At 42.7% G+C, this 13,131-nt stretch overlaps 1 protein-coding gene across 1 annotated transcript; it reads left to right on the top strand.

Moving 5' to 3' along the window:
• Positions 1-428: 428 nt before the first annotated feature.
• zfp64 (zinc finger protein 64 homolog (mouse)) lies at positions 429-4,359 on the top strand. The gene is given in 7 exon segments (XM_084679047.1): positions 429-688; positions 885-1,046; positions 1,209-1,355; positions 1,614-1,676; positions 1,778-2,029; positions 2,258-2,896; positions 2,899-4,359. Coding segments are annotated over 7 exon segments (2,076 nt in total). The 5' UTR covers positions 429-666; the 3' UTR covers positions 3,690-4,359.
• Positions 4,360-13,131: the final 8,772 nt, after the last annotated feature.

The raw sequence follows: 13,131 nt of genomic DNA, 5'->3' as shown, positions 1-13,131 counted from the left end.
GTAAGGAAATTATTTGATTCACATTGACAATCAGGCAACTAAGAATCTGCCACTGAAAACTGAGTATCACTCCCTCTTTTTTATGTGTTGCTGTATGTTGATGAAAAGACCCTTCTCTCTGTTTCACTCATTTCAACAACATAATTTAGATTTTTACGGTTCACCCCTTTTGTCATATCTATATGGCATATAGAGGGGAAACCTTTCTTTATGACGACTGAGACACTTATTTGAACAATTGCTGTAATCATAGCAATTACCATTTATAGTAATCAGACATTACCTTCATACGACACACCTTGTGCGACCTCATCAGTATGCCACGTTAGTAGAGATTTTGACTCCTCCACATCCATAGATGGCAGTATTTCTTACCATTTGCTGCTCTGTATGTTTTGTACCAGAAGTAGTAGTATTGCCGGAAAACTAGAAATAACGTCGTAAGCTTGTGTGGCTACATGTTTCCAATGTAGAACGCGTAGTCCACTGTCAATCTCTTTTTAAAGAGAATAGTGGCGATGGTTGAATTTTCAAGGTGATATTAGTCACCATAGCCTATTCATCTAGGATAGTGATAATCAATGTAGTTAGTCAAGTCTACTGCTTTCTCATACTGGTTTCTCCCGAGACTTAAAGTGAATAGATGCCCAGCTAAAAGTAAACATAATGGCATCATATAACTCCAACGGTAAGATATCTGATGTTGATATAACTTTTACCTCTTGTATTCTATAATCTTTCTAATAGCCACATAATTCGTCTTGAACTTCGTGTCATATTGTTTGTATAGGCCAAGTTATGGTGAAATGAATGGCCCGTTGATGGTGATTGGTTGGTAACAATGTAAAATTATGTTAAAATATATTACCTATCCACATTTTCAGCAGGAAGTCATGTTGTTGTGGAAGTAAGCCCGGATATCCACATCTGTGGCTTCTGCAAACAGCAGTACAACAACTTTGACGTGTTTCTGGCCCACAAGCAGAATGGCTGCTCCATGCCCTCATCAGACATGCCAGACCCCAACACAGCATCCAACCTCACAGGCAAGACCAGAATACCAGCACTGCACAATTTATTTGTCATTGAACAGTCATATGCCCCATTATGGACTATGCCATACATTGTTGCATTTAGTCTGTTCCAGCAGTTAGATAGGGTTATTAGAAATAAGTCATCAGTCAGACTGTTTGCCCTTTCTTCCTCAGATTCAAGCACAGAGTTTGTTTTTGAGGAAACATACCAGACGTGCCTTATGAGAGGTGTCAAAAAGATCCTGACCAAAGCCCAGAAAACACCTTCCAAAAAGTTGAAACCTGCCCTGACTTCAAAGAGACGCAGCTGCTGTTTCTCAGGTTGGTGCCTCTCACACTTGTACAGCTCTAACACATTCCTCTGCTGCCCGAGTCCACTGTACTTCCAGGGCTGTTCCAACCAATTAGCTCTTTATTGTGGTCAACGTGGAGGCCTCTCATATGAAAACTGTTACCGGAGCTACAGTGTTCAGCTTGTAATGATTTCTCTTCTTGTCGGTCACTGAGTCACTTGGGTAGAGTTGCAGGAATGGTGTATCCTTCGTGAACATGCTCTCAATCCCCCTATCTCATCTACAGGTTGCACCTTCAAAACGCAATATGGTCAAAAAGATATGGAGCGACATCTCAAAACCCATACCGGTATATGTCTCTCTCTCTCTCTCTGACCCAAATGTAAGTTCCACTCAGACGTGGAGTTGTGCGAGCAGCACTGTTGACTCCTCCGTGTGATGTGTGCCCAGGGGAGAAGCCGTTTGAGTGCGAGCTCTGCCACAAGCGCTTCAGCCGGCGGGACAAGCTCAACATGCACAGCCGCTCGCACACGGGGGAGAAGCCCCACAAGTGCACGTGCTGTCCCTACGCGGCGGCGGACAGCAGCAGCCTGAAGAAACACCTGCGTATCCACTACGACGAGCGGCCCTTCAAGTGCCAGATCTGCCCCTACGCCAGCCGCAACTCCAGCCAGCTCACAGTCCACCTCCGCTCACACACTGGTGGGTGCTAGTCTCGTCATACTCAATGGGCCTGGTGAGAAGGTTGCTGTTCATTCGATCCTGCTCTTGAATTGATCTTGCTCATGAAAGAGTCCCTGTAAAATCGAAATGAGCAACAGGGAACACGCATGTCTTTGAGAGTGAAACTGTAACAGCGCTTTACGAATCAGAAAGTCTTTTGGAAGAAAACAGACGTCTTCTTCATAAGCATTGTTTTTTTTCCTACAGGGGATGCACCTTTCCAGTGCCAACTGTGTGAAGCAAAGTTCAAGATCAACTCTGACCTCAAGAGGCACATCCGCATCCACTCTGGGGAGAAGCCATACAAGTGTGACTTCTGTGACTACCGCTGTGCCATGAAGGGCAACCTCAAGTCTCACATCCAGATCAAACACAGCACCAACGTCTTCCAGTGCCTGGACTGTGACTTCCAGTGCCAGAACAAGACTGTCCTGAGGCAGCACTCGCGCCAGCACCAGCCCACCCAGCCCATCCAGTGTTCCAAGTGCAGCTACTCCTGCTCCAGCAAAGGGGCCCTCAAGGTCCACGAGAGGATCCACTCCGAGGAGCGCCCTTTCAAGTGTGACTTCTGCAGCTTCGCCACCAAGCAGCGCAGCAACCTGGTCATCCACAAGAAGAAGTGCCACGCCGACAAGCCTGAGAAAGGCGCCGGCGGCAAAGGAGGGAAGTGTTGTCGAGGCGGCGGGGAGGATTCGCCCAAGCCGGCGAGCTCGCGGTACCGCGCCAAGCTGGAAGCGACGCGAGCCTTCCGCTGTGACGTGTGCGAAGCCTCGTTCGTGAGAGAGGACTCTCTGAGGAGCCACAGGAAGCAGCACAGGGATTCCCAGCAGGCCGGGCTGCAGCGCTCCCCCCGGGCAGCAGTGTTGGCCTGAGCCCTGCTGCCGCCTGCAGGCAAGCCAGCTCCCAGCTCCAGGGTCCCCAGGCCTCCTCGGAGCCCTTGGCACCTTACGGCAGTGCCCAGCTTAAGATCATTGTATCCCACCCACTGGGCCAGGAAGGCTCCTTTCTGCAGACTGGCTTAGATGGGCATCAGCATGGCAAGACTGGCACAGTCCTGCTGAGCACCGAGAGCCAGGACATGGTGGTCAACTCCATGATCCAGCAGGTCAACCTGCTGTCCCCCATGCAGCACCTGGGCTCCCAGGCAGAGGGCGCCCTGGAGCCCCACACTGTCCTCCTGACCCAGCTCTCCCCTGGGGACAGCAACCCGCTCCACCAGGCTCTGCTCCAGACGGCCATCACCTCCCAGGAGTCCTGTAGCCCCAGCCAGACCTTCATCACCACCTGCTCCGACCTGGAGGGCCTCAGCGCCCTCATACAGGAGGGCGGGACGGAGGTGACCGTGGTGACCGAGGGCAACGGCTCCATGGTCGCCGTGCCCTCGGACGGGGGGTGTGAGGGCATCTCGGAGGAGCTCTCGGGGCAGACGCTGCCGGTGACAGTGGTGCATGGGGACGGTGGCGCCCCCTGCGGGGACGGTGGTCTGCTGGTGCCCAACATGAGCCTGAGCAGCCAGGGCGTGGTGATCCACAGCTTACCCCTGGTGGTGTCTGCCCCGAGCCAGCAGACAGGCCTGGAGCAGCTGTCCTCACACAGCCTCTACTCACACACGCACACCCTGGATGGACTGCCTCACTGACACCGACAAGGGTTTGTTACAGGAAAACTCACCCATCCAAGCTGTAGAATGTATAGCATATAAGCTGTTCGTTGGCAATTGTTATGTTGAGGAGGTTATTTGAGATCGTACCTTTAGGGACCCCTTGTGAATGACCTGAAAATGACTCTTTGATTTTCTTCCTGTTCCGGAACATCACTCATCTGTTATGACAGGATGGGGAACAGCTCCATAGAGGAGGAAACTCTATCGACCTGTCCCAACCTGTTAGATCCCAGTTGATCTGAAAAGTGGAAGGGAATGGGACATTCTTGATCTTGGTCGGTCTTATTTAGTTCTATGTAGTTCAGCGATACATGTGGTCTCATGTATTTCTGTGCTGTTTTATGTAGCACCATGGTCCTTTGTTTCATTGTGTACTTTACCATGTATATGATTGGAACAACAATAAAAACCACTTGACTTGATTCAACAGGTATAGGTCAGTAATAAATATAAAGGAAGGGGAAAACTGTTATTCCCAATCATGAACACATGACAATGATAGCTTTGTAGAAATGTTATGTTTAAGATTGACAGTAAAGCGCAGTTACAGTTCCCTTTGATGTTTCTTTATGTTGGGACTCTTCATATCAGGTGAATAAGAAGATTCCTGATGGAATAATCTAATAAAAAGCTGATTTGCTCTGTATCTCTGCAGTGTCTCACCTTGTTTTTCCAATCATAACACCTGTACCAGTTATGGTTCCTAGTGTAGGGAGGGAAGAGGATGACCAACTAGTTCAAGCATGTTAGATTTCCCCTCCTATCTGTTTCAGCGATCGCTTCTCAGTTGGCCTTGAAAAACAATGTCCCCTTTTGTGCCAGTGTAGTTATGATTTTGTCCATAAGGTGGCAGTGTTAACATGCATGATCAATGGGTGTTGCTAATTTTACAGTATCTGCACTTTAGATGTACTGGCCCAACACTCCTGTTTGTGAACCTAACTGGATATAGGATTGGGGTTGCAGTCAGTCTCTGCAAAGCTGCAGAGTGAAAACAATGATCTTTGACTAGTACGCCCTGCATCACCTGTACTCACATGGTTAGCATGACTTCGACACTTGAGATTATATTATCATGAAATTAAATGTGGTTGAGACCCTGGCTCGAGAAGTGTGTCTCACTAAATGTAATAACACTGCATGTGTTATTATTGACCATGATGAACAATGAAGATTTTTCAAAGACGCGGGGTAAATCAGTTTACACACACACACACATTTTATATATTATATATATATATATATATATATATATATATATATATATATATATATATATATATATTGGTCGCTGTTTCTGACCATTGTGACACAGCTTTTAGGCCCTGTAGGAAAGGGAAGGCTACATTTGAGAAAGTCTCTTAGGGACAGAGAACCATTGATTTTCCCTTCAGTGCTAATTGCTTCTCTGGCTTCAACCCCTCTCTCTGGCCCTGGTAGCTAACAATCTAAAAAAATCGTTGATCTGAATGCGAGTTAAGTTCAGCACAGATTCATTGAAGCTACGCTATGGCACTTTGTCAAAGTATGGAGGGGGAATTATGGTACCTTTTCAAAAATCCAATTGACTTTAGAGAAATCGTTCAACAAACAAGAACTGGGTCTTGATCTTTCTTGTTGAAATTACAAAAAGCTGCAATGTTGTAAAACTTTGGTCCATGATATTAATTAAGAATTTAACATTTTATATATTCTTTTTTATTTATTTTTTAATATAAGCAAAGAAGACATATGACCTATCTGGTGTGCTGTTTCACTTCCTTGCCTTTGGGTGTCAGTAAATATCCAGATTTAATCATCCTGACCCACCAAACTGCTGATGTTCTTAAAGTTTTGACCCCTGCCTTGACTACATTTTGTATGGTCATATTTAGGAAGATGTTGATGTTTAGATACTGTTAGCTCTAGTAAAAAAAATGGGGGGTGATTTATTTTTCCTTTTCTTTTGAACAACATTTATGTCTCATCATGTGTCTCACAGTGAGATATGTTTGCCAGACTTCTCTGGTCATGCTGTAATTACTGAGGTTGTATAAAATTATATTATGCATTAGATTGACTTCTACGTGGGAAAAGCAAGAAGTGCTTTCTGGTGTGTCTCTTTGATCTATTATCTCCCAGACTTCCAGGGCCTAATCCCAAGCACCCTTAAGGAGGAGGGCCTGGTCTCCCCCCTCCCCTCTTCTGTGTGACATCATAGCTGGGTTAAGTGCCCTCTCTACAGGCTACAACAAATAAAGAACCTTGGCCTGTGAGTTGTGCTGGTCAGGGACTAGGTTTCTGATTTTTTTCTCTCGATATCCTTTGGAAGTTTTTCTTAAATTCACAGTTTGAAATAAATTGGCTGGTATCGAAAGGCTCTGACTAAGGTTGTGCAACCCCAAACGCTCATACACTGGATGGATAACAATTAAACTTGGGCTACTCAAGTTCTGTTTTGAATGAAGGTGCTCTGGCTTTTGGGCTTTGTTAGAAAGGTAGTAGGAAGTTGAAATGGACCTCTTAATACTGTATGGCACCTCTGAGTTCCTTCCTTCCTGTGTTTGAGATGTCAGCCTTTGAATGGGGTCATAAATGTCTCCCCGAAAAAGCCAATTTCCACTCGCAGCTGCTTAAAGAAATCGTATATTGTGATGCATTCCTGCTGGACATAAACAGTGCCAGAGAGAGTCAAGTGATGGGGAGAGAATGACAGGAAGAATTACAGGAAATACAAAGGAGTCTTCAGTCATCTGAACAGAGGTGGCAGGCACTTCTAATAGTGTGAAAATGTCAAAGGTCTATAATCATAAAACGTAATGAATAATCTCACCCCTGCCTATTATCAGGGTATACACATTGTGTTGATGGTGTGTGGGAGAAGGGGAGATGTTTCTCTGAGAATGTACTTTTTCTTTTAGATCTGGCGGGTTACATTCTGTTGTGGTTAGTCTTAGAGTGACAATACATTTTTGACCTTTGATTTGTTTACACACAATTTGCTGTCCCATCAGTTACTGGCATTGAATGGCTTAATAAAATTAACTGTTAGGCCCTGTGTTTATTATGGATTTGTTTTCCAATGATGGCATCTTTGTGCCTTGACACTATTGACATTTTAAGTGTGTTTTAATTTCTAGGCTTTTATCTTTAACGTCATTCAATTGTGGTTCTCTGTGTGATGGAAATACAGAGAACAAACTATTTGATTAGAAATTGACTGTCAAGTACTTGAAAGACAAGTTAATTGTGTATTTCAATGCATTGTCATTGTTTTGCAAGAGGTTGCAAGGATTTTGCGATGTCTGACACTGGAATTTATTACATTATTTAATTCACGATTTTATGTCTGTTTGGATTCTGATCTACCTCAAGATTATAAGAGCAGCAGTGAAAGGAGGCCTAAAAACCATGTTCACTCTTTTAATTTTCTAAAATCTGTTTCTTTGATCCATTGTATTATGTTTTGAAATGTTTCATTGGTATCAGCTAAAGAATTTTGTCGTTTTGTATCAGGATGGTGGGAGGGATTGTAGGTTGCCATTTGTTGTTTTGTAACAATAGAGAAGTTGATGATTAATCATGTTGTTCTTCTCAGTTCCCCAAGTACTCTGTATTAGCATATAGAAATGAGACATTGGGATTATGAGGGATGGCAAACAATGGAGCAGGCTGTCACTTTTCACACTGTCCTTTATCGGATGACTAAAGACCCTGGTCTCTAGATCAGCCTCGGGTTTGGTGTTGATTTAGAAATATTTCCTGTTGAAACTTTTAATGAAGTTCCATCAACATAACTAAGCGTAGGTTATTTAGTAAAATAGACTGAAAACGCAGCATTTTAATCGAGTATAATAAACGAAGGATGGACTCTTTTTATTTTACTGACTTATACACAAATCAAATACCACCAGATGTTGACATCTATTGAACTGACAGTATTTGAGGGAAGTGTTTTGTCTTTTTGGTCCACTCAAGCTGTTCAGGAAGCATTACACTGACAGGATCTGCTGCTGTTTCTTTAAGACACTCAAAGTACTGGGTTAAACTAGTCCTCGGGGGACAGAAAAATAATTGTGATATGTAGCCAATAAGGCCAGACTGAGTGCTGGCTAAAGCATATAAAGGTCCTTTTTAATGGATAAGGGAATGCTACAGTATCCCTGCTCTCAAATACAGTGATAGTGTTTGCACTGGAACAAATTGAGCTCCACTGTTCTGAAAATGACCACTGAATGTGATATTGTGTCAGCTGTGAATAAAACCAGCCATTGTGATGCAATGACAAAGAGGTTTGGCCATTGTTTTATTGTTGTACGACAGTTTCTGTGCCCCACCCCTCAAAAAAAGTGAACGGTTTCACATCATATGCTTTTGGACCATGCACTGATTAAAAAAAAAGAATTTAAATGTCCATGGGTTTGTTATCTGCGACACAGAAGTCACGTGTTACACTTAGATACATGTTGTAGTATATTGGGTTTAAGTATAGCATTTGGCCTCCAATCAATTCAATTCTTATTATCCGCAGAGACATACTATTAGTGTTGTATGCCTTGTTGTGTGACAAGCTAAGATCATTTACACATGTCAGCATGTTGCTTTGTGTGTTCTGTCTGCATTCTCACAGTTTGGAGGGACAGTCACAGTTTTGTCTGCTTAGACCTTTGTGTTCAGTGCCACTGGTCTTTAAAAAAACGCTAGATAAAGAACTCCAATGTACACATACAACATTTACAACATTGTATTGGCTTATGAAAACTGATAACAGAGACAGGAGAGCAAAAGACTGGCGTCAGTTGGATTGTATAGATCTGTGTGCTCAAAGGTGTTGAATGTTCACAGGTTTTAGTCTGATTTTATACATTGCAGTGTTTCAGCTAGTCAGACATTCTCACAATTACATCTAAAACTTCACCAAACTAAATGAACATTAAACAATTCAAAGGTTTTATTTTATTCAACAGATGGTCATGAGCAAACAAAATATTTTCTTTGCTCACACATGCCTTATCCTAAGAAAACAAACATGGTGGAAATCTGATCTTTACACATAAAGGGCATTGTCTTCAGGCCCCCCCCCACACACACACCCATACACCCCCCCTTCTCTCTCTTTTTTTTTCTTTCGCACTCACTCTGTGAGTGAGTATGTTTTAAGTTTAAGTCAGTGTTTATTTTACCTGCTTCAAAAACCCATTTGTGCTTCAGAGATCGAACACATCCTCATGCAGACTGACAGAATCCAGCCACAGTGGATCTCTGTTAGTTACACAGGAGATGTGAGCGATGCATGACTGAATAAAGATTGAAATTTGAAAGGACAGGACTGCTTTGGCCTCTCTTATGATGCATATTTACCGAGCACCTTAATGGCCCAACAGGAAGAATCTCTTTTGTTCTCTGTTCTGGAGAAACACTTTTGAACTGCCTGCTGGCATGGATACCATTATCCCCCCTTTGAGATCCTTTTCATCATTTTCATCTCTATAGACACTCTGCTCACATAGAGGTGAAAAGACCCTCGCCTTGTAGCAATGTTCCATCATTTTGTTTTATCTTCATATTGCCCTGCTGGTGTTTCATCTAAAAGATGAGCCCCATGTGTGAGTGTCCTTGTTGATCCCTTGTCTTTCGGTCTCTCCTGTCCTTCCCCTTCTGTGTGTCATGGCCAGCTGGGTGCTGCTGCTTCACTTCACTGAATGCCCAGGAAATGTTCTTGTTTTCTTCTTGATATGGCATGCTGTGTCTCTGAGATGGCTGAGAGGGGAGTGAAAGAGCCTGGGGTGATGGAGGGAGCAGTGGCCATCAGACAGTTGTCGAGGAGGACAATCACAAAGCTTTAGAAGAGCCTGGTATTATGTCACAGAGTACTAAATACCAAGAATCCTCATTAGAAACAGTTTTTTTTGGTGGCCCAGTCCTTTCTCTTTTAGTCTTTTATTTCATGGGAAAATTCACCCATTCAACACCATTAGTTAAGCCATATCCATATTTACTGTTTGCTTGACCTCAACAGGGCATGAACTCTCTCTGATCCTTCATCCGAGGACAAAGCTTATGTTTGCTGTGACATCATAAATGCCTGTGCACAGATCTCGATGGTTGATAGATTCTCTGGGGGCAGGGCAGTGTGGACATGGCCAAAATCTCAGTTTGCCAGAAAGTTCCAGAAAGAGCCAGCCCACACCTTGACCAAGCAAACCTTCCAAGTGAAAGAAAACCACAGTACTGTACTTGTGGCAGTGCTGAAGAAATGACCACTGAATTTTGTCTTTGTGCTTAATTATTGTCTACTACCTCATATTTACTACAGGCTATTTGGTACGGTGGTTAGTTGTTGGAATTTGGGACTTCATGTATATTTATGAAAGTTTGTTGTACTTGTGGATCTTGTAGGATATGGAAGCCCTAAAAACAGATATACAAAGACTGTGGTCTCTTCCTCAGCAAAGAAAGATGCATTGTTTTTTAGGGTTCCAGGAATGATTGGAAGTCTCCAGACATCTGCTTCGTTTGCATAAGCAATCCTACCCCCAGCTATGAATGTGTAGGTGGTCTGATTAGCTTATACCAGTTGTATAGAGATTAATGTTTTCGTGAAAAAACAGAACTTTGCTAATACTTCTAAAAACAAAAAAATTGTGATGCAACCATTAGTGCTACAAGTTCAATAATTACCTGACATTTTTCATTCGCAAACCATATTTCAAAGTATAACTAAACTATTTCAATAAATACAAATATATAATTATTATAAGTTGCATAATATCAAAAATACTCTCTCATTACTTCTCTGTTATTACAGCACCATTTTGGAGGGAGTTCCCCCAGAGCTCATTGGTGTGGAAATTCCTCTAAGGCAGAGTCATCCCCAGGTCATTTCAGATGCATCCCACCCATGCACGCATTACCAGCCCAGACATTACCATTCTCTTTGTTAAGCAAATAGTATTATCGTAGCTTTTTAAAATGCACTAGGGGTTTTGTATGTCTGTATACTGCTAGTTATTGGGGTATTTTTCTTTTACTTTAAGAATCTTTTTTTTACACTTGAGAAATAATCTTGCCCGATAATGAATTTTAAGTGTATTTGTTGAACAGGACTCACTATTTAATATGTGCTTTGTTAAGATAAGAAAGGCAAACATACAGCGATATGCTGCCACAGCTAACCAGAATTAACTTTTCATCAAAGAGTCCATCTCTCAGATGGCTGCAGGGCTTTGGGCTGTTCCTATTGGCACAATTTAATAGGAATTGGTTAATTAGTTTATGAATGGCATGCCATTTATCGAAAGCACAGATTGATAAAGATCAAATACAGAACTTTAGAGACTCTTTAAAACAGATATCATCTATTAAATAGGGCCTGCGGTAACTCTACACCGATTGGGGAATGCACTCAATCATGTCCATTGTTTCTGCTCACATACAGTTCCTTTTTGTTAGATAAGTAGGCCCATAGCCCCACCCCAGAGATAACCACAATGCCCTAAAAGCATAGATGAGACGTCCAGTGTCAACACCTCAACTAGCAGAATTCCTTCCCAGATTAATGCGCTGGCTGACTTTCTGTCTAAAGGCAGGGTGGTCATCAGCTGAAAAAGCTGAATGTTCTTAAATATATATTCATGTGAGCTACCGGTTGCTTTATGACATGCTTTAATGGGACAGCTTCTCTTAGAGAGGCTTGGTCTGTGTATCAGGTATGTGTGGGTCTGTCTCATGTCTTATTTAAAAATGTAAAGCAAATAATACACTAATAACAGAAATGATGATATAATGACACTTTCAGATACATTTTGTCTTCCATCTCATGCAATGACAAAGTCATAACTCATTTTTGTCAAGTTTGCTAAATAAAGATCTCTTAAAAAAAAGTTAATTCTGTTTTGTTGTGGCACCTGGATTCTCTCATTAGTAAACTAAACTCTGGGATTTCAGTTTTTGACACTTTCGTGTGGTTAGAATGCAGACTCTCTCATATTGGTGTGATTGTATGTGTGACTTAATGAGGTAATTTAGTTTTAGAAAGTGACTCAGGCTTCTAGTTGATGAGGTTAGCCCTTGAATGGGCAGCGTAAATATTATGGCATAGTGTCTGTGAGTCAGGAGATGAAAAATCTAGTTTATTGGTTCATTGCTTGGGTTGAAAGGACAGAGAGGAAGTGAGTGGAAGATTTGTCACCAGCAGATCTTTCTTTTGGGTGGAGGGGTGGGGGGTGGATGGTCTTTGCACAACTCAGGAATGTGAAAATTAACCATCAATAAAGCCTTGTTGTTTTTTAGGTTCTGCTTGCTGCCAGCTCAAATCTCTTTGAAGACAACTGAATACCATCCAGTCCTAAAGACCCTACCCCATGTAATGAGTGATTGATCATAGAGTTTTTCAAAAAATAATTGTCCAATTTGGTTTGGACCTTTTAGAGAACATCAGTTAGTATTTGTTGAACAGTGATCTACATTGATCTGATAAGCACACATGAATTAAATGTCCCTTTTCCAACATTTCTATCTCTGTGGGAGAGGCTGTCTGTGTCATGTTCTCTCCAGTGACGGGGGACTGATGTGTCCATCATCTTGGGCTCTGAAGGTAGCGCTAATCCTCGACAACTGTGCCCCCCCTGGCACCATATCCGTTGCACTGCTAGCTGTGTGATACAATGGAGTCCCTCCTTTGTCCTTCAAATTGTTTTAATTAGCCCCACAGTAGGGGTGAAGTAGCAACATAAGACTGACTCAATGGGATGGACAAAATCATCCAGGCTTGACAGAAAGACTGTTGTCTTTCTTGTGCCATTAACTTACTGTGCTGTACACTTTATCGGAGGACTCCATGGCTGTTGGCGCCGTGGTAGGATTCGAATAAAACTTTTGCACAGTCTATCTACAAGAGCACTTAAACTTTTTTCAACTCTTTCCGAAGAACCAGCATTGGTGCTGTTGCAAAATAATTTAACCCAAAGCGAGGAGTAGAGGCAACAAAACCATTATAATGAATGTGCCTCTGTAATGAATGTGATTTAGACAGGGAGGTAAAGCAAAGGTGACATACTCTTGATCCCTTTATCATCTGAATCATTGTTTAAGGAAACCTGTTCAACTGGTTCACCTCTCATCCAACAAAAGCAATGATCTATAGAACAGCATTTTCAGGGTAACTTAAAATCCCTGAATGTGTGTTCCTCGAAATCTTTGGAATGTGTGTGTGGGTGTGTGCAGACATGTAAGTGTGTGCATTCGACAAGCCCTAGTTAAAGATAGTCAACCTTGTGGCCCGAGGTTCCTCTCTTCAGACAGAAATGTCTTCCTCTACAACAGGCTTCCGGGACATGACCACTTGGACCTCCCACCACCCCACACAAACTCTGTCTAACAAGGAAGTGATAGAGGGCTAAATAGTTCACCAGAAGCACCACATGGTCTTAGGAGACAT

Source organism: Hypomesus nipponensis, chromosome 18 (genome assembly GCF_054491055.1).
Source record: "Hypomesus nipponensis isolate SF chromosome 18, ASM5449105v1, whole genome shotgun sequence".
NCBI lineage: Eukaryota > Metazoa > Chordata > Actinopteri > Osmeriformes > Osmeridae > Hypomesus > Hypomesus nipponensis.
Note: the sequence above shows the minus strand (reverse complement) of the source record. Positions and strands in the feature narration are given on the sequence as shown.